Here is a 26881-nt window from a genome sequence, read left to right as displayed (position 1 = left end):
CAGTTTTGCTGAGAAATTGTCTCAGCTGTAGTTAATGTGCCCTTTTGAACCACTAGGGGTCTGTCTATACAGCAATAGTATTTCAGAATACCTCACGATATTCTGAAATAACATAGTGCGCGTCTACACGAGCTTGAGTGGAGCAGGGCATGTGGTGTGTGACATTCACTTTGTCTCTCCGTCCAGGCATGTGGGCTGTGACCATCACCCTGGGCACCTACAGCAAGTTGGGGGAATGTGCGTTTTGAATAGGAGACGTTGTTCTGCATCAGGATCGGACACCTTCTCTCTGACTCCATGTCAGATTCCAACACCACCGACTTCACCAACCCCTCCACCTTCATCCTGCTGGGCATCCCTGGCCTGGAGGCGGCCCATGTCTGGCTCTCCATCCCCGCCTGCATCATGTACATCATAGTGCTCTTGGGCAACCTCAGCATCCTCTCCATTGTGAAGTTTGAACCAAGCCTCCATGTTCCCATGTACTATTTCCTCTGCATGCTGGCCGTCACCGACCTGGTCCTGTCTACGTCCACCCTGCCCAAAATGCTGAGCCTCTTCTGGTTCAATTCCAGGGAGATCAAATTCAGTGCCTGCCTCGCCCAGATATTCTTTGTTCACTGCTTCTCCGTGATTGAGTCAGGGATCTTCGTGGCCATGGCGTTGGATCGCTATGTGGCCATCTGCCACCCCCTGAGACATTCCACCATCCTCACAAACCCAGTAGTGGCCAAGATCGGCCTGGCTGTGTTGCTGCGGGGTGTCATGCTCACGTTGCCCTATCCCTTCCTGGTGAGACGGTGGCCATATTGCAGAACCAACATCATCCCCCACACGCACTGCGAGAACATCCATGTGGTGAAGCTGGCTTGTGCCGACATCAGCCTCAGTAGTTCCTACGGCCTCTTTGAGCTACTTTGTGGGGAAGGTCTGGACACATTTTTTATCGCCATGTCCTATTTCCTGATCCTCCGGGCCATCTTCAACCTCCCCACGAAAGACTCCCGGCTCAAAGCTTTTGGGACCTGTGGCTCCCACGTATGTGCCATCTTAGCTTTTTACGTCCCTGGTTTTTTCTCCTCCTTCACACAGCGCTTTGGCCAGAATCTGGCATTGTATTTCCATGCTCTCATTGGCAACGTGTACCTCCTGGTGCCCCCCATGCTAAGCCCCATCATCTATGGGCTGAGGACCAAACAGATCCGGGAGAAGCTGTGTCTGCTCTTTACTCGTAAAAGGACCTGACGTTTTGTGCTGGTGCTCTGGGTCTCACACAGAACTCCCTTCAGAGTCGACTGTTGACAGGCTGGTTTCATCACTGACTGGGCTGTGTGTGCGACATTAAACTCTTTCCTGGCCTTAGTGTGATGTGTCTGTGTGACAACCTGGGGATGGGTCTGTGCACATTCATTGACTCCTGGGGTTGCTGCCTCTAACTCTAATTCTGGTTGTACATGGGCCTGTGAATACTTGCCCCCTCCTACCTTTTTCCTCAGGCTCTCACCTCTGCTCCACTTCTGCATTTCAGCCCTTCAGCTGCTTCCCAATATTTACTGCCAACCCTCCTCCTCTCCTCCCAATGTCACTCTCCGGATCATTTCTGTGGTGGGTCCCACCCAGGGTGGCACCAGGAATGGAGGCAGAGCTCAGGCCTCTGTCTCACCAGTCCACGTTCCCTCTTGCCTTGGGGTGTGACAAGCTGCAAACCTCCGACATCCACGGATAGGTACACGACCTCTCGAGGGAGGGAAAGGGCCTGTTTGGAAGCAGACTGGCCCACCTCGTGAGGAGGGCTCTAAACTACGTTCGGCGAGGACAGGTGATGACAGCCCCCATGAAAGGCAAAAACAAAGAGGCGGGAGAAGGGTGAGAAATTGGGAGGAGCATGAACTGTAATAGCAGAGATAAAGATGAGACAAGATAGAAGTGGGGGAGAGGGAGGGATCAAGCCAGGATCTTGGAGGTCTGGGTACAAATGGGAGACGTTGGATGAATACAGTTGAAGAACTGATATTGCTAGTAAATAAGTATTGTGCTCAGCGGTCACGGATGTGCTGTGCTAACGGGCATCTCGCCCTGTGCAATGATGATACCCATTTGGCTGCATACATGGGCTCCCCTGTGTACAATGTTCCCACTGAGGTGCGCACCTGCATGGCTGTGTGCAGAGTTCTCCCCCCGCCCACCACCTCAGGAGAACCGCTGGGGCAGAGGGTCAGGACCTGCCACAGACACATGCCACAGACAGATGGCCTCTTCTGATGGCCAGGGCTTCCACATGGTGCAGGTGGTGGGGAGGGCAAGGCCTGTTCTGGTGGCCGGGGCCAGGAACAGGACCTGCCGCATGCGGTGGGGGAGGGCATCTGCTCCGGTGGCCAGGAACTTGTGTGTGAATAAATTGGGTGCCATGGTGGCACCCATCCAAACCAGCACACGCAACCTCAATATTGGTGCACAAGCCAAAACTCACTCTGCTCACTGTTGGAAAACCTTAGTGCGTACCCTGCCTGTATATCGGGCTGGCTCTGCACAGGGAGCCAGCAAAATAGACTTCAAGAGAGCCCCCCAAGACCACAAAATCAGATAAGGATCAAAGGCACCAGGCCACCCATATTATCAAATGAAATACAGGAACTGTTGTCAGCAGACCCTAGCGACCCACTCCTCCTGAGTACTCCCTGCCATGGACACAATGCAGTCAATGGTAGATTCTCGGTCAAAGACAGCCTCTCCAAGAAACTTCTTTTACTCCAATGCAAACATCGTACACATCACTCCTGGTGTCTCACGTTGCTACCCGATGACGTTGCCTCGATACCATCCATTTCAGTGCACTTGGTGGTTCAATCAAAACCATCACCATCCGTCATGCTGCCATGTTATACCCTGTCCTGAACTTGGGCCCGTGTGTCCCTGTTTCTGTGCGGAGAGGGTTGGTACCAAGATTCTTCATAACGAAGAGTTGTTACCATCCCTCTGGGATGTGCGGGCAGCCTGTGCCTGGTACCAGTTAGAGTGTCTACAACATCTGCCCTGTCTGTGCCATGTTCTGTGAGCTGGGCCTGCCTCTTGCTCGCAGCTTGAATTGCTCTGTGTTTGCAAAGTCTTGACCGTTGATACATGGGCTTACATTTCAGGCCTCTGTCTTGCTACAAACACAACTGGGCTCCATCAAAGAGACTGGGTAGGAAAATACCCATAACTGGAATATTGGTCTTGCTTAGGAAGCAGAAGCAAGGACAAAAGGCAGGAGATGTTGCCTGTACAAATATACATTGTACAGAGGCTGAGATGAATGTATTACACAGACCTGCTGAGAATCTCTGGGAGAGGAAACCAGTGGTAAGAAACAAGGGTGATATCATGATAGAGGGTCTACAAGGGTATGTCTACACAGCAAAGTTATTTCGAAATAACTATCGTAGGGTATGTCTACACTACCACCCTAGTAGATGCCTCTTCCTGGAATGAGGTGTACAGGTAGTTCGGAATAGGAAGCCTCATCCGAACTACCTAGTCCGAACTAGCTGGCATTTAAAAATGGCGGCGCCCGGCAACACGCAAATGAAGCCCGGGAAATTCAAATCCCGGGCTTCATTTGCAACTCCAGTTGCCTACATTAACCACCCTAGTTCGAACCAGGGTGGTAGTGTAGCCATACCCTTAGAGTCTACACAGCCATCCTGTTATTTCAAAATTAATTTGAAATGGCAGAGGGCTTATTTCAAAATTGATAAACCTCATTCCACGAGGAATGGTGCCAATTTTGAAATTGCTATTTCGAAATAAGCACTGCGTACACACTTATTTCAAAACATGGGACCTCCAGCCCTGCTGGCCGCCCTGGCCACAAGGTACCTTCTGACTTGATGCCCTGCTGGAACTGGTTCCAACCAGCCTTAAATGTGATTCAACATCCTCTCAGTGTGGACACACTATTTTGAAATAGAAAAAGGCTATTTCGAAATGCATTTTGTGTATAGACACGTTATTTCAAAATAAGCTATGTTGAATTAACTATTTCAAAATTAGATATTTTGAAATAACGCTGTAGTGTAGACATACCTTAACAGACCACCTCGCTAGTAAGAAGAAGTGGATGAGTCGAAATTAGCTTCAACTAGTCAGGAAATAGATCTTGGAATCAGCGTGGATAGTTCTCTGAAGACGTCCACGCAGTGTGCAGCGGCAGTCAAAAAACCAAACAGGATGTAAGGAATCATTAAAAAAGAGACAGAGAATAAGACGGAGAATATCTTATTGCCTTTATATAATCCATGGGATGCCCACATCTGGAATACTGCGTACAGATGTGGTCTCCTTATCTCAGAAAAGATATACTGGCATTAGAAAAGGTTCAGAAAGAGCCATTCTTATGTTCTTATGTACTTCTGGCATCCCGGAAACATTCTGCAGTGTAGACATGCCTATGCTGCAGAGTTTTTCTGGTAAAAAGGCAATATACAAAAAAGGCAGAAAAACGACACTTATGTCCACACTGTAACTGCGTTCTTTCAATAGAAAGTCAAACGAATGCAGGGTTTATTTTCCAACAGCAGTAAACCACATTTTGAAAAAGTAGATCTTTTTTTCATTGTGCTTTTGCTGAGTCGACACTCTCTTTCTAAATACATTTTTCTAGCTGAAAGAAGCCTGCAGTCTAGACACAGCTCAGTGTCTTCTCTGCCTACCGTGGCCAATGCCAGTAGCCCCAGAGGAAGGGAACACAACATGTAATCCTCCCATGAGCCTTCCCCTGTCACCTATCTCCAGACAAACAGAGGGTAGGCAGAAGCCCAGCAGCAGAGTGGGGGCTATCCTGTTTATTGTGTTGAGTGTAACACATATGATTACCTGCCCTGTAGGCAGTCTGCCCTGTAGGCAGGTGGCGTATGCGTGTACCTGGTGCAAGGAGCTCCTGACGCTGAGAGACCAAGTTTGGGCTATGGAGGCCAGGGTGGCTGAACTGGAGGAGCTGAGGGAGGCCGAGAGCTACGTAGATGAGGCTTTCCGGGACACTGTAGAATTGCCCCACCTCTGGTCAGACAGCCCCACAGCTGTTGAGGAGGATGAAAGACTCAGGAGAAGAGAGCAGTCAATGGGAGCAGAGGGAAACCATCCCGTAGTTGAAACCCTCCTTCCGACAGATGTTGTGGTATCCTCTCGCACTGAGGAGACCTCTCCAGGGGAGGGAACGCCAGTGGTTAGGAAGAGGCAGGTGTTAGTAATGGGTGATTCGATCATTAGAAACATACAGAGCTTGGTTTGTGATGACTGTGAGAACCGTATGGTCACTTGCCTGCCTGGTGCGAAGGTTGCGGATCTCTTGAGTCATCTAGATAGACTTATGTGTAGTGCTGGGGAGGAGCCGGTGGTCGTGGTACATGTAGGTGCCAATGATGTAGGGAAGGGTAGGAGAGACGTCCTAGAGGCCAAATTTAGGCTGCTAGGAAAGAGACTGAAATCCAGGACCTCTCTGGTGGCATTCTCTGAAATACTTCCAGTTCCATGCGCAGGGCCAGGTAGGCAGGCAGAGCTTCAGAAGCTCAATGCGTGGATGAGACGATGGTGTAGGGAAGAGGGGTTTGGATTTATTAGGAACTGGGGACACTTTTGGGAGAGGGGGAGCCTATACAGGAAGGATGGGCTCCACCTAAACCAGGGTGGAACCAGACTGCTGGCACTAAACATTAAAAAGGCCTTCGAGCAGTTTTTAAACTAAGAGATGGGGGAAAGCCGATTGGTGCGGAGGAGCACGTGGATCGGAGGGAGACTTCTCTTAGAGGAGAATCCATTGATAGAGATTCTCTAGGTTTTAGTCAGAAAGAGAGGAAGGGAGATTATAAGGAACGGGCCAGATCAGACAAGAAACAGTCACATATACAAGAGTCTAACACATCAGGGAAGGAAAGACAAATAAACAGAGGCAATTTTAAATAGTGCTTCTACACAAATGCTAGAAGTCTAAATAATAAGATGGGTGAACTAGAGTACTTCGTATTAAAGGAGGAGATTGACATAATAGGGATCACAGAAACCTGGTGGAATGAGGACAATCAGAGGGACACAACCATACCGGGATATAAAATAAAAAAATAGACAGAATAGGACAGAATAGGCCATGTGGGTGGCGGAGTGGCACTGTATGTGAAAGATAACATAGAATCAAATGAAGTAAAAATCTTAAATGAATCAACATGTTCAATAGAATCGCTATGGATAGTAATTTCATGCTCCAATAATAAGAATTTAGCCGTAGGGATATATTATCGACCACCTGACCAGGACAGTGACAGTGACATTGAAATGCTGAGGGAGATTAGAGAGGCTACCAAAATAAAAAACTCTATAATAATGGGGGATTTCAACTATCCCCATATTGACTGGATACATGTCACTTCAGGACTAGATGCAGAGATAAAAATTCTCGATGCCTTAAATGACTGCTTCTTGGAGCGGCTGGTGCAGAAACCCACAAGGGCAGAGGCAATTCTCAATTTAGTCCTGAGCGGAGCGCGGGATCAGGTCCAGGAGGTAACTATTACAGGACCGCTTGGGAATAGTGACCATAATATAATAACATTTAACATTCCTGTGGTGGGAAAAACACCTCAGCAGTCCAGCACCCTGGTATTTAATTTCAAAAAGGGAACTATGCAAAAATGAGGAGGCTAGTTAAACAGAATTTAAAAGGCACAGAGACTAGAGTAAAATCCTTGCAAGCTGCAAGGAAACTTTTTAAAGACACCATAATAGAGGCCCAACTGAAATGTATACCCCAAATTAAAAAACATAGCAAGAGACCTAAAAAAGAGTCACTGTGGTTAAGGAATGGTGCCCTGGTCTCTGTTTGTCAGAGGCTGGAGAGGGATGGCAGGAGACAAATTGCTTGACAACACCCTCTCTGGGACACCTGGTGTTGGCCACTGTCGGCAGACAGGCTACTGGGCTAGACGGACCTTCGGTCTGACCCAGTACGGCCGTTCTTATGTTCTAGGGACACCGTTCCTACCCCTCCTGGCTAGTAGCCATTGATGGACCTAACCTCCATGAATCTAGCTAGCTCTTTTTTGAACCCTGTTAAAGTCCTAAAATCTCCCTACAACAACGCACCTCAAAGTTCCAGAGGGAAAAGTCTGAACTGGGGAGAACTTCTGGTCCCAGGCAGGAATGACAGAAGCCTGCCTGAAAAAACCTAACCTGCTTGTACTTACAAACTAGGTGGGCCACTGCTTGAACGAAATCCTGACTAGTACATGAGGCTTAGACAATAGTTTTCTTTTATTTCTTATTGTTAATCTACTTAGATCTGTTTGCTATCGTCTATTGTCCTTTAAAACCTCTCTTTCTATTGCTTTCCTTTGTGGAAGTGGAGCCCGGGGTAACAAATATATACTGGTTGTGTTTTCACCAGGACAACACCGTGCAGCTCAGGGGTCTTTGGCTGGGCAGCTGGGAATAGAGGGGGAGGAGAAGTAAGTTGGCTGTAGCATCACTTTTGTGGGTCAATGAGCAGCTGGCAAAAGCATCCATGAAGACAGCTGGGTGTAGTCCCTCCCTGTCTTGGCGTGAGGCGAGCTTTGCAGCTTGTCACATCACGGTGCAAGTGGGAGCCAAAACTGGGGAGACCGAGGGCTCAGCTGTATCTCTGTTCCAGGTGATGCCCTGGGGAGGACCCATCACAGAGATGATCCACAAAATGAGGGGGGAAGGGGAGCAGTGAGCAACTGGCGTGGGGCTTGGAGGGATGATGTGGCTCGGGGCAGGTCCTGGGAGCAGGGGGTGGGTCTATAGGGTGGCAACCAGATGTGTCGTACACATACCTATTCCCTAGTGTGTCATGCTGAGTACCAGAGTCAGGTCACGACAGGAATTAATCTCTCTTTGATTGGCCAGCCTGTGATACAGGGAAGAAGGCCCAGCACCCTCTCGCCTGCCAGTGCTGCTCAGAGCTCAGTGGAAGAGCTAGAGCACCAGCAGAAAACCTTACTCTCTTTTTGAGCAAAGAGTCAGAAGAGCCTGTCTCGGATCTGCTTGGTCCTCACCCCATAGATGATGGGGTTCAGCATGGGGGGCACCAGGAGGTACACGTTGGCAAGGAGAACATGAAAAGAGAGGGGCAAATTGTGACCAAACCGCTGCGAGAGGGAGGAGAAGTAAGTTGGGATGTAGAAAGCTAAGATGGCACAGAGGTGGGAGACACAAGTGCCAAAAGTCTTGAGCCGGGCGTCCTTTGTGGGGAGGCGGAAGATGGCCCTGAGGATCTGGGTGTAGGACACAGCGATCAAAATCACATACAGGCCATTTATACAGAGTAGCACCGAGAGGCCGTAGTAACTACTGATGCGGATGTCGGCACAGGCCAGTTTCACCACATCTATGTGCTCGCAGTGCGTGTAGGGGATGATGTTGGTTCTGCAATATGGCCACTGCCTCGCCAGGAAGGGGTAGGGTAATGCAAGTACGCCACCACTCAGTAGCACGGCCAAACCGATTTTCGCCACCACAGGGTTTGTCAGGATGGTGGAATGTCTCAGGGGATTACAGATGGCCACGTAGCGATCTAAGGCCATGGCCACGAAGATCCCGGACTCAATCGCAGAGAAGCAGTGAACAAAGTACAGCTGGGTGAGGCAGGCACTGAAACCGATCTCCCTGTCATTGAACCAGAAGTTGCTCAGCATTGTGGGCAGGGTGGATGTGGACAGGACCAGGTCGGTGATGGCCAGCATGCAGAGGAAATAATACATGGGCTCATGGAGGCTCGGCTCTGTCTTCACAATGTATAGGATGGTGAAATTTGCCAAGATGGTTATGACGTAAATGGCACAGAAGGGGATGGAGACCCAGATATGAGCTGCCTCCAGGCCAGGGATGCCCATCAGGATGAAGGTGGAGGGGTTGGTGAAGATGGTTCTGTTGGAACTGGACATAGAGTAGCAGAGAAGGAGTCCAATACAGAGACCGAACAGTCTTTCCTGAATGTATTCTGTCTTCTCCCGACTTTGGGCATGTGCCCCGGGTCTCGCGTGATGTCACAGTACAAATGCCTGGAGGGAGAGACAATGTTAGTATGAGATGTGACATTCAGCGCTGGAGACTTCTCCTGGGTGAAGCAGACTGGTCGCTCTTCACACAAGTAATAACATTTTCCTTATGCAGAGAAATGAAATACAAAAACTGATCCTACACATTCAAATTCCTTATTTTATATTTTATATTTGTATATGTTTGTCTGGAGGTAGATGGCAGGGGAAGGATCATGTCAGGATTACCGGCTGTGGTCCCTCCCTCTGTGGTACCTGGCATTGGCCACTGTCAGCAGACAGGATACTGGGATAGATGGACCTTTAGTTTGACCCAGTCTGGCCATTTTTATGGTATGTTCTTGTGTTATGTAGAAATAGTTCTGTTCTGCAGTTGGAGAGAAGTAAGACAAAGCACTGCGCCTGCATTTGTGGGGAGGGATAGCTCAGTGGATTGAGCATTAGCCTGCTACACCCAGGGTGGTGAGTTCAATTCTTGCAGAGGCCATTTAGGAATTTCAGGCAAAAATTCATCAGGAATGATACTTGGTCCTGCTGAGAAGGCAGGGGACTGGACTCAATGACCTTTCAAGGTCCCTTCCAGTTCTAGGAGATAGGCAATCTCTATTATTATTATTAGATGAGAAAGCACTTTGCAGTCCATCGGCAGACAAGGAGGGTGACAAACACCCACAACAGTAGAATCGTAACGTTAGGATCACCAGAGTTAAGAACTGACTGATCAACCAGACAGCTGATTCAGAAACACATGTTTGCAGTCCACCAGCAGCAGAGCCAAAGAAAAACACAAACAAAAAAGGCAAATGCCAGAAAGTTCTCTGTTAAATGTCAACTATTAAAAATAAAGACAAGGTTTGAAAATATAGACATGACAGAGAATACAACATCAATCACCTGCACACACACAAAATGGATAATTCCTACCTACGGAGCAGTACCGCAGAAAGGGATTTGGGGCAGCTGAATAGGAGTGAAGGGAGGTGGAGAGGTAAGTCGATGAAGCCTTCCAGGACACCATAGAATAGTCCCCTCACCAATCAGACAGCCCCTGCACTGTTAAGGAGGATGAAAGGCTCAGGGAAGGAGAACAGTCAACTGGTGCAGAGGAAAATGAACCCGTAGTCAGGACTCTCCTTCCAGAGGATGTTGTGGGATCCTCTCGCACTGAGGCTATGTCTCCGGGGGAAGGAACTCCAGTCAATAGGAAAAGGCAGGTGTTAGTAGTGGGGGATTCAATCGTTAGAAACATAGATAGTTGGGTTTGTGATGACCGGGAGAACCGTATGGTCACTTGCCTGCCTGGTGCGAAGGTTGCGGATCTCTCGAGGCATCTAGATAGACTTATGTGTAGTGCTGGGGAGGAGCCGGTGGCCGTGGTACATGTAGGTACCAATGACGTAGGGAAGGGTAGGAGAGATGTCTTAGAGGCCAAATTTAGGCTGCTAGGAAAGAGACTGAAATCCAGGACCTCTACGGTGGCGTTCTCTGAAATGCTTCCAGTTCCACGCACAGGGCCAGGTAGGCAGGCAGAGCTTCAGAAGCTCAATGCGTGGATGAGACGATGGTGTAGGGAAGAGGGGTTTAGATTTACTAAGAACTGGGGACACTTTTGGGATAGAGGAAACCTACACAGGAAGGACGGGCTCCACCTAACCCAAAGTGGAACCAGACTGCTGGCACTGAACATTAAAAAGGTCGTAGAGCAGGTTTTAAACTAAGGGCTGGGGGAAAGCTGACGGGTGCAGAAGAGCACATGGATCGGACTCTTGGGGGAAGAGTCTTTTAATAGAGAGTCTCTGTGTTCATAGTCATAGAGCTATGGCGGCCTCATACAAAAGAAGATCTCTTGGCATTCGTGAAGCTTCAGAAAAGGGCAACAAAAATGATGAGGAGTTTGGAATGGGACCAATATGAAGATAGATTAAGAAAACTGGGACTTTCATCTTAGAAAAGAGGAGACTAAGGGGGGATATGAGAGAGGCCTATAAAATCATGACTGGTGTGGAGAAAGTGACAAAGGAAAAGTTATTAACTTGTTCCCATAATATAAGAACTAGGGGTCACCAAATGAAACGAATAGGGAGCAGGTTTCAGACAAACAAAAGGAAGTTTTTCTTTATGCAGCGGACAGTCAACCTGCGGAACTCCTTGCCAGAGGACGTAGTGAAGACCAGGACTTTAACAGGGTTCAGAAAAGAGCTAGATCAATTCATGGAGCTTAGGTCCAGCAATGGCTATCAGGATGGGCAGGATGGTGTCAGGGGTTGGAAATGGATCACTTGATCATTCCGTTTTGTTCACCTTCTCAAGGACACCAGGCATAGGCCGCTGACAGCAGACAGGCTACTGGGGATACCAAAAACTCCCCTGCGTCTAGGGATCACGTCTGCTCTTCTGCTTTTTTTGGTGGCAAAGCAGACGTGCTCTTATGGAAACCCCGTCTTCTTCCTTTGACGAAGGAGAAGGACTCTTCTAAAAGAGGTTTTTCTGAAATTTGGCCCAGTGCAGACAGGCCACATTTCAGAAAAGCCTCTTCTGAAAAAACTACTGGAAAAAGGTCTGCCAATTGTGGAGCAGTCTTTACGTAGCCTGGACTAGATTGGCCATTGGTCTGACCCAGGAAGGCTGTGTTCTTATGTTCTCTATGGCTCTCTTGAAGTCTATTATGCTAGCTACCTGTGCAGAGCTGGCACCATATCCCAAGGGAGTATACGAAAACGCACACAGCCAAACATTTGTCATTGCTGATGGAGCTGGAGACCTGTCAGGATGCCACACCAGTGAATCCTGAATTTCCTGTCTCACTGTACTGTCCTACGACAAGGGACATTTTGACTCATGATAATGGAGAAAACTAATCCTCTATAGCAAAGCCCAGGGATGTTTACTTTCGGTGCAAAGCAGAAAGAACCCCAGACTGTCCCATCTTGCCCATGATGCACTGGGTTTGGTGAGCAGGGGAGCCCCTCAGCAAGAGCTGGTACCTGTGATTAATGACCCAAGTGTCTTCTCTGGTACTCCCTCTCATGCACCGCGTCCCGTACCTCTCTCAGCCCGGCGTCAGCAGTAGCGTCCCGCACCGAGAGCCGGCACAGGGCTGGGCACTGGTTATAACCCAGCTCTGGGCCGTCCCAGGGGGGTTCGCTCGGCCCGTAGGGGACAACCAACATCTAAATCTAAACAGCCAGGAGTCTCTCTAAATCACGTCTCTCTCCGTGTCGCCATAGCATGCTGTTTCTCCAGCTCTAGGAGTAAACAGCAATTAAGGCCCTTCCCAAAGGGAGAGGAGAACTCCTGGGCTCTGGGCCAGGTCACAGAGGACCTGGCTGCTCTGGGCAGTTGCGTGTATTTTATCCAACGATCTCGTTAGCATATCACAGAAAGCTATCAAATGAGTTTAACTCGCTTTATGCTGACTGCTACTTATCAGTGTATTATGTTCCAGATGTTTGCCGATGGATTTCGTAATTCCTTGCTCCATTATCGTCCCTGGCACAGAAGTTAAAAGGACTGGTCTGTAGTTTCCTGGCTTGTTCTTATTCCCCTTTTATAGACGGGCCCTAGATTTGCCCTTTTCTAGACTTCTGCAACATACCCCGACCTCCATGACTTTTCAAAGATGACAGCCAATGGCTCGGCCATCTCCTCGCTCAGCCCCTGAGTGTTCTAGGCTGCATTTCCGAGTCCCTCGGTCAGCCCCTGAGAGTCTGTCTACACTACAAAGTTAATTCGAATTAACTGATGTTAGTTCGAATTAACTTTGCTAGGCGCTACACATACAAACCACTAGTTCAAACTTAATTCAAACTAGGTAAACCTCATTCCACGAGGACTAAGCCTAGTTCGAATTAAGTAGTTCGAATTAAGGGCTGTGTAGCCCCTTAATTCGAACTAGTGGGACGCTAGCCCTCCCCAGCTTTCCCTGGTGGCCACTCTGGGCACCACCAGGGAAACTCTATTGCTCCTCTCCCGGCCCTGGAGCCCTTAAAGGGGCACGGGCTGGCTACGGTGCCCTTGCCACGTGCAAGCCTGCCAGCACCCAGCCAGCAGACCCTGCACCTGGTACAGCATGAGCCAGCCACCCGCTGCCACCCAGCCCTCCCCCTCTTCCCGGGACCAGGCTGGCGGCTCCCAGGAGCCTGCCCAGGGCCGCAAGAGGCAGACGCTCGCATGGTCTAGTGCGGAGATCGTGGACCTCATCGAGGTTTGGGGGGAAGACTCCAACGTCCACAACCTCCGCACTAGGCACAGGAAAGTGGCCGTCTAGGGCAGGAGAGCTGCCAGCCTGGCTACCCAGGAGCAGGTTTGCATGAAAATCAAGGTGGTCGAGTGAGACCCCCGACCCTGAGCCCTGAGCTTAGAGCATAAAAACATAATAACGGCCGTACTGGGTCAGACCAAAGGTCCGTCTAGCCCAGTAGCCTGTCTGCCGAGGAGAAACATTAGTTTGGACTAAGGGCCTTAGTCCGAACTAACGTGTCCCGGCGTGCACTTCCTGGTTCGAATCAGCTGTGATTCGAACTAGCGCGCCGGCGAAATCATGTTAATGGAGCGCGGGATATTTAAATCCCTGCTTCATTAACTACTTCGGTTGTCTCCATTTGCATCCCTAGTTCGAACTAGGGATGCAGTGTAGACGTACCCTTATAGTTCTAGCCTTCACAGCCTCCTGCAGCAAGGAGTTCCACAGATTGACTATTTGCTTTGTGAAGAAGAACTTTCTGTTATTAGTTTGAAGCCTGCTACCCATTCCTTTCCTTTGGTGTCCTCTAGTCCTTCTATTATGGGAACTAATGAAGAACTTTTCTGTATGCACCCTCTCCATGACACTCATGCTTTTATAGACCTCTATCATATCCACCCTCAGTTTCCTCTTTTCTAAGCTGAAAAGTCCCAGTCTCGTTAGCCTCTCTTCATATGGGACCCGTTCCCAACCCCTGATCATTTTAGTTGCCCTCCCCTCTCCCACCCTCTCTCTTCCCCTCTCCCACCTCCTTTTCCCAGTCTCCCCGAGTTTTGTTCAATAAAGAGAGTTTCTATTTTTGAACACACATGTCCTTTATTTTGTACATCAGGAAGGGGGGCTAGGGAGGGGTAAGTGGAAGGAGGTGAGGGATGAATGGGGTACGAGCCCCCGAGGGGGAGGACTGGGCTGGCTCTGCGGACTTCTGGGGGTGGAAGCTCTCCTGCAGCCCCCCGATTGACCCCCTCCCCAGATGGCAACCTGCGGCAAGTGCAGCCGGGCTGATGGCCGAGTGCTGTGATGTGCCGAGTGTGGGCACTCAGGACACTCCAAGCCAGGACTGCTTTGCTGTCCCTCATGGCGTTAGACAAGCGAGCGGGGAACCCTGAGAACTGTCTGTCCGGGGTGGGGGTCGGGACCCTTTAAGCACAGCCCTCGGCTAGCCTGAGGCAGCAGCTCCACGCTCTAAGTCCTACTCTGATGCCCTGCTGGCACTGCTTCCGGCCAGCCTTAACCCCGGTTCAGGGTCCACTTAATGTGGACATGCTATTTTGAATTAGCAAAACGCTAATTTGAATTAGTTTTTAGGTCTAGATGCACTAATTCGAATTAGCTTAGTTCAAATTAACTAATTCAAATTAAGTTAGTTCGAATTAGTGCTGTAGTGTAGACATACCCTGAGGCTGTGTCTACACTGGCATGAATTTCCGGAACTGCTTAAAACGGAATATTATTCTGTTTTTAGTTTTTCCGGAAAAGGAGCATCTACATTGGCAGGCTGCTTTTCTGGAAAAGCCCTTTTTCTGGAAAAGCATTTGTGGCCAAAGTAGACGCGCTTTTCCAGAAAAGACTACGGGGCTGTCTACACTGGCCCTTTTCCGGAACAGTGTTCCGGAATAAGGACTTATGCCCGAGCGGGAGCAGAATAGTTTTTCCAGAATAGCAGCTGATTTTGTACAGTAGAGCGTCGTTGCCTTTCCGGAAATTCAAGGGCCAGTGTAGACAGCTCGCAGCTTATTCCGGAAAAGCGGCTGATTATCCGGAATAAGTGGCCCAGTGTAGACACAGCCTGAGTGTTCTAGGCTGCATTTCCGAGTCCCTGGTGACTTGAGGACTTTCAGACAGATCTGAATCATTGTTCTTGTCTCAGTAGCTTGTTTCCCCATGTTAGCCTCTGATTTCTCATTTTCCCTGGTCTCCATTATATAAGGTGTCTAATCACCACCAACCATCATGAATATGGCCCAGCGCTTGCATGGAACAGCTGGCTTCAAGTACAAGAATGATACAGCCCAATGTAGTATAAACGGAACCAGTGAGTTGTACGTTTTCTATGGACACCGGACACCGCACTTGGCCCACTTTGTCCAAGATTTTCTGAAAGCATAGAGCAGTGGTTGCAATCACAATTGGTACGTTCACACCCCGATAACGTCCCCCCTGGCCAGAGCGGGGGCTGTGCTCCCAGGCTGATGGGGTTTCTAGCCTGCGTAGGGAAGGTTGGTGAGTTGTTTCTACCATCGAGGTGAGACACAGCTGGATGCAAACCCTGCTACGGTACAGTGTTTGGACAGGTTTCTGTTGAACTTTTTAGTTAACTGACTGATCTGGACGCTAGTCCTCGTAATCACTTCAAATCTGCCCTTCCATGCTTCTTGCATCTGGTTTATATGTTTTCCTAAAATGGACCAACAGATTCTCAAGGCCCCCTGGGACCAGAGGGGTGAGCAGAGGTGAGGCCAGAGAAAAGGGGGCCGAGGGAAAGGGATGAAGGAACAGGTCGAATCTCCAGGGGGTTGCAGCAGACTCCAGAGAGAGATGCAGACACAGCGCTCTCTCTCTCTGGGTGTGTCTAGACTACTGAGTTTTGTCGACAAAAGTGGACTTGTATCGACAAAACTATACCAGCGTCTACACTACCGCTGAGTTCTGTCGACATAACGTCAACAGAACTCAGCAGTTTTGTCGACGCTGGTAAACCTCATTTTATGAGGCATAACGCCTTCTGTCGACAGAGTTCTGTGGACAGAAGGTGTTATTGCCTGTAGGGTTGCGTCTAGACTACAGGGTTCTGTCGAAAAAGCAGCTTGCTTTGTCGACAGAACTCAATGTGTCTGGATGCTCTTTGTCGACAGAAGTTTTGTCGACAGATACTGTCGACAAAACTTCTGTCGACAAAACCCGGTAGTCTAGACGTACCCTCTGTGTTTGTCCGTCTGTCTGTGCCTCTGTTTGTCCATTTGTCCTACGCTCTCGTAAGCCATAAGCGCTAGGACCCCCACGTTCGTCGTGCAGCCTCCTCTGACCATCGGGGTTGGGTGGCGGCAGGAACGCAGGAGGTGCCTGGAATCGGATGGTGTTCCTCCCCACAGCAGAGCACAGGGAAGAGCCATGCTGCAGAGAGACCCCAGCGGGCCGCCACGGCAGCCGCCTTTGGATGGGGCTGCACATCTGCCACCCAGCGCACCAGGGCCAGGCCCCCTACCCAGCCCTGGTCCCCACCAGTTGGGGGTTCGGGAGCCGTGGCCCAGCCGTACCCCAACACTATGAACCATGCTGCCCCCCATATGCCCAGCTGACTCGTGGGGAGCCAGGAAGGGGAAGGGCTGGGGTTCAGGAGCCATGGACTGGCTTAGCTCTGCCCCCTGTACCCCATAGAGCATCCCAGGGTATGTCTACACTACCCTCCTAATTCGAACTAGGAGGGTAATGTAGGCATACCGCACTTGCAAATGAAGCTCGGGATTTGAATTTTTAAATCCCGGCTACACACGACACAGAGTAGCTAGTTCGGATTAGGCTTCAATTTGTGTAGCGAAATGGCGTATCTGATTTCGAGTTGCGGGGGCAGTGTAAACGCACCCTGACTGAAAAGGGAGGACTCACTTGATGATCCCCTTTTCTGTTCGTTGCTTCTGGGCACCTGGCATTGGCGACAGCCGGAAGACAGGACCCTGTCGAACTCTAGATGGACTTTTGGTCTGACCCAGTACGGCCGTTCTTAAGTTCTTAACCAGCCAGCGACTGTACAGACTGGCAGAAAAGCGGGGCCCATAAAGACATTAAACAAAATGCGGGGTTCACACCCCCGGCGATGGATAATTCAGTTCTTGCCAGAGCGAGCGGCCAGTCTAAGTTTTCTTTAATCCTTCTGGGATCGTTCCCAGATGGGTACGTCTGCACATCTACATATCGAAATCCCCCAGTCCGTGTCTACGCAGCAGGCAGGGATTTCGAGAGAATGTCGAAATCCTGTCCAGCTGGAGGACGGCTCACTCCGGCTGGCCGAGGGGCAAGGGGAGTTGGAGGAAGAGGGCTGTCTGGAGCAATGAGTGCTGTGTAGACGCTCCCAAGTTTGAAAGAAGCGAGTTCGAAAAAAGCGACGCAATGGACGTAGCGCAATTTGCGTCGTTTATTTCGAGTTAAACCTTGTGCGGTAGACGCCCCCTGGGAGAGTAGCCGGCCGGGCTGGAGCTCCACCACCACGCCTGCCAGCACACCAGTAAGGAGCCCCCACACCCCAAACCTGGAGTCTGCCCCTATATGGAGAGTCTGCAGGCCTTGGGGGGCCATTGGAGGGAGAGCCAGGCAGGATATGGGGGGGGTGTTGGGCAGCCCCTGGAGCCTGCCCTCCCAGACAGCCTGCAAGAGGTGAGGGGGCCCACAAGGGGGAGTAGCCTTTAGAGTCTCCCCCCCCATACAGCCTGTAGTCAGTGGGGGAGGGGTGATGCTGCAGGCCAGGTCAGCCCCAGGAATCCACCCCCCAAGAGAGGTTGCAGGGGAGGCAGCCCCTGGATCCTGCCCCCCTGGAAAATCTGCAGGGGCAGCCCCCAGATCCTCCCCCCCACCCGAGAGCCTACACACCCTGGAAGGAGGTCGCTGGAAGGGGCAGCATCCCCAAAGCCTGAGCCCCCCTCAGCCAGCCTGCAAACCGGCAGGGGCAAGCGTGTGGGGGGCGCTGGCAGGTGAGCGGTGCCCCGACCCGCTGGGATGAGTTGCCACCAGAGCAGCGTCACCCTCGCCACCGTGAATGGCCCCTGTGAGCCTTCACCCCTCAGCCCTCTGCCCTGAGTCTTGCACCTCCCAGCGGCCTTGACTTCTGCACCCCTCCCCCAAACCTGAGCCTCTCCCCTCTGCCCTGAGCCCCTCGCTCCCTTCCTTGAGCCCCCTTGAGTCCCTCCACAGCTCCCGACACCCTGCCCTAAGCCGCCCACCCATCCCCCTCCACCACCCTGAACTCTCGCGCCAGCCTCTGTTGTCCTTTGAGAAAAACAGTGGCTACGTCTAGACTGGCATGATTTTCCGGAAATGCTTTTAATGGAAAAGTTTTCTGTTAAAAGCATTTTTGGAAAAATTGCGTCTAGATTGCCAGGATGCTTTTCTGCAAAAGCACTCTTTGCAGAAAAGCGTCCGTGGCCAATCTAGACGCAGTTTTCTGCAAAAAAGCCCCGATCGCCATTTTTTGTGGAAAACAAATCTGTGCTGTCTACACTGGCCCTCTTGCACAAATCATTTGCGCAAGAGGGCTTTTGCCCAAACGGGAGCAGAATAGTATTTCTGCAAGAACACTGATAAACTAGGGAATAGGGAATAGCCAGCATGGGTTTGTGAAGAACAAGTCATGCCAAACTAATCTGATAGCTTTCTTTGATAGGATAACAAGCCTTGTGGATAAGGGAGAAGCGGTGGATGTCATATACCTAGACTTTAGTAAGGCATTTGAGACGGTCTCGCATGATATTCTTATTGATAAACTAGGCAAATATAACTTAGATAGGGCCACAATAAGGTGGGTGCATAATTGGCTGGATAACCGTAGTCAGAGAGTTGTTGTTAACGGTTCTATATCCTGCTGGAAAGGGATAACAAGTGGAGCTCCTCAAGGGTCTGTTTTGGGACCCGTACTGTTCAATATCTTCATCAATGATGTAGATATTGGGATAGAGAGTACGCTTATTAAGTTTGCAGATGATACCAAACTGGGTGGGGTTGCAACTTCTTTGGAGGATAGGGACATAATTCAAAATGACCTTAGCAAGTTAGAGAAATGGTCAGAGGTAAACAGGATGAGGTTTAATAAAGAGAAATGCAAAGTGCTCCACTTAGGCAGGAACAATCAGTTCCATACATACAAGATGGGAAGCGACTGTCTAGGAAGGAGCATGGTGGAAAGGGATCTAGGGGTCATAGTGGACCACAAGTTGAATATGAGTCAACAGTGTGATGCTGTTGCAAAAAAAGCAAATATGATTCTAGGTTGTATCAACAGGTGTGTTGTAAGCAAAACTCATGAAGTCATTCTGCCGCTCTACTCTGCACTAGTTAGGCCTCAGCTGGAGTACTGTGTCCAGTTCTGGGCGCCACATTTCAAGAAAGATGTGGAGAAATTGGAAAGGGTCCAGAGAAGAGCGACAAGAATGATTAAAGGTCTAGAGAACATGACCTATGAAGCCAGGCTTCATGAACTGGGCTTGTTTAGTTTGGAAAAAAGAAGATTAAGGGGGGACATGATAGCGGTTTTCAAATATCTAAAAGGGTGTCACAAGGAGGAAGGAGGAAATTTGTTCCTCTTGGTTTCTGAGGACAGGACAAGGAGTAATGGGCTTAAAGTGCAGCAGGGGAGGTTTAGATTGGACATTAGGAAAAAATTCCTAACTGTCAGGGTGGTCAAATATTGGAATAAATTGCCAAGGGAGGTGGTGGAATCTCCCTCTCTGGAGATATTTAAGAACAGGTTAGATAGACATCTGTCAGGGATGGTGTAGATGGAGCTTGGTCCTGCCTTGAGGGCGGGGGGCTGGACTCAATGACCTCTCGAGGTCCCTTCCAGTCCTATGATTCTATGAATCTTACATGAGATCGTCAGTGTTCTTGCGGAAATTCAAGCGGCCAGTGTACAGAGCTGGCAAGGTTTTGCACAAAAGGAGATGATTTTGCAGAAAAACTTGCTAGTCTAGACACAGCCTTTGGTTATGGGCCTGAGCAACCCCAGGCGCATCTGCTAGTGGTTACACAAACCCTTCCCTTAACACGCCCATTTCCCTTTACCGACAACGTTGTGTGTTAGGAAACGGGACCGGGACTGGGAATCATGCTCCGTGACAGGGGTCGATGCTTGTCCTCCCCACGCTAAGGGAGGGAAGATTATTGAAGCCGTCCAGGTGGTTTAGGCTTCTGAGCAGAGCGAGATGGGGCAGGGGAGCCGGAGGGAATTGGACGCCGCCTCTCTCCTGTGGGTTCCGGAGAGGCTGGCGAGAACATCTCTGTACTCTGGGTGGGTGTGAACTTGTGGGTGTCTGGCTGTGTATGTGAGAGGACCTGGGCTTGTCCCAGCCTCGGAGTGTGAGAAGGGGGCAGGCTGGGATGTCAGAGAGCTCAGGAGAACCCCACTGCAAGGTTGCACCCCAAGGAAGTCCCTCCCATGGGCCATAAGTCCAGTTCCCTCTTGTCATGGGTTCAGCCCCTGAGAGAGAGACCACGGTCCTGGCAGGGAAGTCAGGACTCCCGTGAGCAGTGGCGCTGGAGCTACTTGTAGGGTGAGGGGGCGAGCTGCACCCACACCTGTTTGTGTGTCTCCCCACCGTTGGCTGGGGGCACACCAAGGCTGTGTCCAGACTCAGGGGTTTTTTCGGGAAAAGTAGCCTTTTCCCGAAAAAACTTCCCCTGCGTCCAGACTCAAGCCGCGTTCTTTCGAAATTAATTCGAAAGAACGCGGCTTTTCTTTCGATGGCGGTAAACCTCAATTTACGAGGAAGAACGCCTTCTTTCAAAAGTTCCTCTTTCGAAAGAAGGCGTTCTTCAATGTAAATAGGGCTTCTTCAAAAGAGAGCATCCAGACTCACTAGATGCTTTCTTTCGAAAAAGCAAGCCACTTTTTCGAAATTTCTCCGTGCAGTCTAGACGCTCTCTTTTGAAAGAGGCTCTTTCGAAAGATGCTTTCGAAAGAGCAAGCCACTTTTTCGAAATTTCTCCGTGCAGTCTAGATGCTCTCTTTCGAAAGAGGCTCTTTCGAAAGAAGCCTGCAGTCTAGACATAGCCCAAAGGTGCCATCTCTCCCGGAGCAGGTGGCTTGGATGCCAAGGCAGCACATGGCATCTTGGACCTCTGGCTGGGAAAGTTGGCCACCTAAGCACAGCTGGAGGGCCCTGGATCAACTGTGGGATCCCGAGGGCCAGTGGAGCCTTCAGGGCTGGTGGCCTGGATCCCAGGCGACGGAGCCCAGAGGGACAGAAGGCAGAGGGGCCCCGAATGGAGCTGAATCTGGGAGGTCCTCAGAGCGGCTGCTCAAATCTGGAGCTCAGGGCTGGTGGAGCTGCCAATGGGGCGGTAATAGGGACAGCTGCTTGGCATGGGGAAACCAGGTGCCAAGTATGTGGGTGCTGCAGCAGCCCCCGCAGCCCTACAACCTGCACCTCTTCCTGGATTCTCCCTGTGTGACCTTGGCCAAGTCATGTCTCCCCTTGCCTCAGTTTACCTGTCTGTATAATGGGGTCATGGCTTTCCTTTGCTGGGTGTTTTCAAGATTGCTCAGTGAAAAGTGCTGCGGAGTAGTGTGCTAGTCGCTGCTGAGAATGGCTGATATCTTAGCAACCGTCCTGTGCTGTGCTTCTGTCTCCCCTCCACCATCCTTCTCACGATGGCTCTGTCTGCAGTCCTCCCGTATGCCCTGGGCAGTTGGGGGGAACCAGACAGAGGCCTTCCCCCGGGTTTTCTTACTAATTAACTGTCATTTTTCAATATAAATAAATGTGCAGAGCAGCCAGTTCCCCCGACTCAGCCCAGAGCCCAGGAGTTCCCCTCTCCCAGGGTGGGTGGTTCCCCACTCCCCAAGCAACTCAAGCCCTTAATTAGTTTACTCCTAAAGCTGATCATATTGCACAGCCAGGGGAAATCAGACGTTGGCCAGAGTATTTTTGGTCTCCACGCTGCTTGTATCCAGATGCCACGTCTCCCCAGGCCACAGAGGGAACCCCCCTGGGACGGCCCAGAGCTGTTATAACCAGTGCCCGGCCCGGTGCCGGCTCTCGGCGTGGGACGCTGCTGCCGACTGGGCTGAGAGAGGTGGGGACGCGGCTGCCTGAGGGTGTTCCCAGGGAAGACACGTCCCTCTCAGCACTCACAGGTACTGTCTCTTATGCGCTTGCAAAGGGGTGAGTTTGCTCAGTATCATGGAACAGCATGTCCCTCTTCTCTATCCCTCTCCTCCAGCTGACGGCCCAAACGCTGCACATCCTGGGGCCCTTGCGAAAGGGAGGGGTTCGCTGTGGTATCATGGACCAAAATGTCCCGCTTTATCCCCCCTGCGGAGGGCCTGTAGCCCAGAGCTGGCTGCATTTCAGTGGCACAGGGGAGGTTGCATGATGAAAGGCCCAACTTAAATGTATACCCCAAATTAAACACTGTGGCTGCGTCTAGACTGGCAAAAGCAGCTGCTTTTGCAGAAAAACTTGCCGGCTGTCTACACCGGCTGCTTGAATTTCTGCAAGAACACTGACGCTCTCATTTAAGAAATCAGTGCTTCTTGCGGAAATACCGTGCTGCTCCCGTTCGGTCAAAAGCCCTCTTGCGCAAATGGCGATCGGGGCTTTCTTGCGCAAAACCACGTCTAGATTGGCACGGACGCTTTTCTGCAAAAAGTGCTTTTGCGCAAAAGCGTCTGTGCCAATCTAGACGCTCTGTTCCCCAAACGCTTTTAACGGAAAAACATTTCCATTAAAAGCATTTGTGGAAAATCATGGCAGTCTAGACGTAGCCTGTGGCTAAAAAGCCAAGTAAAAGCAGACGTGAGAGATAAAAGGGCGTCATTTAAAAAGTGGAAGTTAAATCCTAGCTAGGAAAACCGAAAGGAGCATAGACTCTGTGAAACGTAGTGTAAATACAATTTGGAAGGCCAAAATGGAATTTGAAGAGCTAGCCAAAACCTCCGAAAGTAATACCATTTTATTTACATCAGAAGCAGGAAGCTTGTGAGGCAACCAGGGGGTCCACTGGATGATGGAGATGCTAGAGGAGCATCGCGGACAATAAGGTCATTGCAGAGAAACTAAATTCTTTGCATCGGTTTTCACGGCTGAGAATGTTGGGGAGATTCCCAAATCTGAGCCATTTTTTAGGTGAGAAATCTGAGGAACTGTCCTAGATTGAGATGTCATTACAGGCGGTTTTGGATCAAATTGATAAATTAAGCAGTAACAAGTCATGTGGACCAGATGGCATTCACCCAAGGGTTCTGAAAGAACCTGTCCTTTAAAAATCATCTCCTGTACAAAATGACTGGAAGATGCTAATGTGATGTCACTTTAAAAAAATAGCTCTAGAATGTTCCCTGGCTATTATAGGCCAGTAAGTCTAACTTCAGTACCAGTCAAATCAGTTGAAACTATAGTAAAGAACAGAATTGTCAGACACACAGATGAACAGAATTTGCTGGGGGAAAAGTCAACAGGGTTTCTCCCGCAGGAAGTCATGCCTGGCTAGTTTAGTAAAATTCTCTGGGGGGTTAAACAAGCACGTGGACAAGGGGGATCCAGTGGATATAGTGGACTTAGATTTCCAGGAGTCTTTTGACCAAGTCCCTCACCGAAGGCAAAAGGAAAGGAAGCTGTCATGGGATCCGAGGGAAGGTCCTCTCATGGACTGAGAACTGGTTAAGACGTAGGAAAGACGTAGGCCTCAGCTGGAGTACTGTGTCCAGTTCTGGGCGCCACATTTCAAGAAAGATGTGGAGAAATTGGAAAGGGTACAGAGAAGAGCGACAAGAATGATTAAAGGTTTAGAGAACATGACCTATGAAGCCAGGCTTCATGAACTGGGCTTGTTTAGTTTGGAAAAAAGAAGATTAAGGGGGGACATGATAGCGGCTTTCAAATATCTAAAAGGGTGTCACAAGGAGGAGAAAATTTGTTCCTCTTGGTTACTGAGGACAGGACAAGGAGTAATGGGCTTAAAGTGCAGCAGGGGAGGTTTAGATTGGACATTAGGAAAAAATTCCTAACTGTCAGGGTGGTCAAATATTGGAAAAAATTGCCAAGGGAGGTGGTGAAATCTCCCTCTCTGGAGATATTTAAGAACAGGTTAGATAGACATCTGTCAGGGATGGTGTAGGTGGAGCTTGGTCCTGCCTTGAGGGCGGGGGACTGGACTCGATGACCTCTCGATATCCCTTCCAGTCCTATTATTCTATGATTCTATGAAAAGGAATCAGGGTCAGTTTTCAGAATGGAGAGAGGTAACTAGTGACGTCCCGCCGTGGTCTTGACTGGGACCCATCCTATCCTCCGTATTCAAAAGAAAGGGTAAAGCGTGAGGTGGCAAAGTATGCAGATGATACCGAAGGGCTCAAGATTGCTAAGTCCAAAGCAGACAACAGAACCCCATCCAGGGAATGAGGGGGTATCTCTGTGGAGGTGCTATCCATGACGCCCAGCTCTCCTCCCGGAGGTGTGTTCTAGTTTGACGGGTTCCCCCTGGAATGTGTCTTGGCAAAGGTTTGGTTTCTTCCATTCTGAAATTTCGAGCTACCAGGTGAATGAGGAAATCCCTCCAGCATGGACTCTCCAGCCTGGGTTTTCATTGCAATACGGAGCAAGGAAGGATAACTGGTACCAACATTCAGGTGTCCGGGTGGTGCCAAGTATGGTTTCACGCACAATGACGTGTACCAATTACTGACACCGGGCGCGCCATTGAGTATGGAATAGGCCTGAGTAGGGTCAACTGTTGATAATTCATTTATCTGATTAATGGAACAGCCCCCGGCAGGGCATGTGGAGTCTGACATTCACTTTGTCTCTCCATCCAGGCATTTGGGCTCTGACCATCACCTAACACCCTGGGCACCTACAGGAAGTTGGAAAAATGTGAGTTTTGAATAGGAGACACTGTTCGGCATGAGGGTCAGTCACCTCCTCCCCGATTCAATGTCAGATTCCAACACCACCGACTTCACCAACCCCTCCACCTTCATCCTGCTGGGCATCCCTGGCCTGGAGGCGGCCTATGGCTGGCTCGCCATCCCTGCCTGCATCATGTACATCATAGTGCTCTTGGGCAACCTCAGCATCCTCTTCATTGTGAAGTTTGAGCCAAGCCTCCATGAGCCCATGTACTATTTCCTCTGCATGCTGGCTGTCACTGACCTGGTCCTGTCCACATCCACCCTACCCAAAATGCTGAGCATCTTCTGGTTCAATTCCAGGGAGATCACATTCACTGCCTGCCTCACCCAGCTATTTTTTGTTCACTGCTTCTCAGTGATGGAGTCTGGGATCTTCATGGCCATGGCTTATGATCGCTACGTGGCCATCTGCCATCCCCTGAGACATTCCACCATCCTGAGAAACACCGTGGTGGCCAAGATCGGCCTGGCTGCAGTGCTGCGGGCTGCCATGCTCTCACTGCCCTATCCCTTCCTGGTGAGACAGTGGCCATATTGCAGAACCAACATCATCCCCCACACGCACTGCGAGCACTTGGCCGTGGTGAAGCTGGCCTGCGCCGACATCCGCATCAGTAATTACTACGGCCTCTTTGAGCTATTCAGTGGGAAAGGTCTGGACTTGCTTTTTATTGTCATGTCTTATATCCAGATCCTCAGGGCCATCTTCAGACTCCCCACAAAGGAAACCCGGCTCAAGGCTTTTGGGACCTGCGGCTCCCACCTCTGCGCCATCTTGGCCTTTTACTTCCCTGGTTTTTTCTCCTCCTTCACACAGCGCTTTGGCCAGAATCTGGCATTGGATTTCCCTGGTCTCATTGGCAACGTGTACCTCCTGGTTCCCCCCATGCTAAGCCCCATCATCTACGGGGTGAGGACCAAACAGATCCGGAAGAGGCTGCTCCGGCTCTTTTCTCATAAACTGACCTGAAGTTTTGTGCTGGTGCTCTGGCTCTCCAACAGACGTCCGTTCAGAGTGGACTGTTGACATGCTGGTGGGCATTCCTGTAATCACTGCTAGGCAGCGCAGGAGACAATAAACCCCTTCCAGGCCTTAGTGTGATGTGTCCATGTGACAGCCTGGGGAATGGGTCTGTTCACATCTCGTTAATTCCTGGCATTGCCTCCTCTCTAGCTCTGATTGTAAATGCACATCTAAGTACGGCCCCACCGCTTCGTTTTCCTCGTGCCTGGCCCTGGCTCCATTTCAATGGCTGACCCGGGTCTCCCAGCAAGCCGGCTCCACATCTCCACTTCTGCTCTTCAGCCCCTTCTGTGTGTTTTCTGCCAACAACTCTGCCTCACCTCTCTCTAGGGGCCACGTCTGTGATGGGACCCGCCTGCAACAGAGGTACAGCTGGGGCCTCGGTCTCTCCAGGCTGGGTTCCCTCTTGCGCTGTCATGTGACGAGCTGCCAAGTCCTCCACGCGGCCTCACCCCAACATCCACAGACAGGGGCTGCGCCATGTGTGCTCCTGGGGGCTCTGCCAGCCAGTGCCTGAACCCCCAGTAGAGAGGCGACTGCCAAAGACCTGCCAGGCCCTAGTCCAGGCCCCCGGAGCGGCGTTGTTCAGCCATTGTCAGAACTCTGAGGAGAATGTGTTCCTACCCCCTATGCCACTTCCACAATGGACAGTGGACGTGCACCTACCTTGGGCTTGGGTGTGTTCACCCACTCAGCCGTCAATAGCCTTTGGCCTTCTGACGATTGTACCTGGAAGGGGGAGCGAGGGTTTCTCCGTGTCACCCTTGTTTCTGCAGCTTGGATGGAGCCAGACTCCACAACTTTCCCTGAGGGCACAGGCCGCTTCCCAGCCTGCTGGCGTTCCACTCAGTCAGACGTTGAGAAGAGCAGCTCATGAGGCAGCCATTGCTCACACTGCACCGTAACCTTGGGCCAGTGGTGAATAGGGGGTGCCAACGTGTCACAATCTC

At 50.5% G+C, this 26881-nt stretch overlaps 3 protein-coding genes across 3 annotated transcripts; 2 read left to right on the top strand and 1 right to left on the bottom strand.

Annotated features, from left to right (window-relative positions):
- Nucleotides 1-297: 297 nt before the first annotated feature.
- On the top strand, nt 298-1245 carry LOC102459380 (olfactory receptor 52E4-like). The gene has a single exon (XM_014570513.3). The coding sequence runs from the start codon at nt 298-300 to the stop codon at nt 1243-1245; it is 948 nt and encodes a 315-aa protein (XP_014425999.3).
- Nucleotides 1246-8009: 6764 nt separating this feature from the next.
- On the bottom strand, nt 8010-8933 carry LOC102459142 (olfactory receptor 52N4-like). The gene has a single exon (XM_006117175.2). The coding sequence runs from the start codon at nt 8931-8933 to the stop codon at nt 8010-8012; it is 924 nt and encodes a 307-aa protein (XP_006117237.2).
- A 15996-nt stretch (nt 8934-24929) lies between these two features.
- On the top strand, nt 24930-25877 carry LOC102455220 (olfactory receptor 51E1-like). The gene has a single exon (XM_006117161.3). The coding sequence runs from the start codon at nt 24930-24932 to the stop codon at nt 25875-25877; it is 948 nt and encodes a 315-aa protein (XP_006117223.3).
- Nucleotides 25878-26881: the final 1004 nt, after the last annotated feature.

This window comes from Pelodiscus sinensis, chromosome 1 (genome assembly GCF_049634645.1).
Source record: "Pelodiscus sinensis isolate JC-2024 chromosome 1, ASM4963464v1, whole genome shotgun sequence".
Lineage (NCBI taxonomy): Eukaryota > Metazoa > Chordata > Testudines > Trionychidae > Pelodiscus > Pelodiscus sinensis.
Note: the sequence above shows the minus strand (reverse complement) of the source record. Positions and strands in the feature narration are given on the sequence as shown.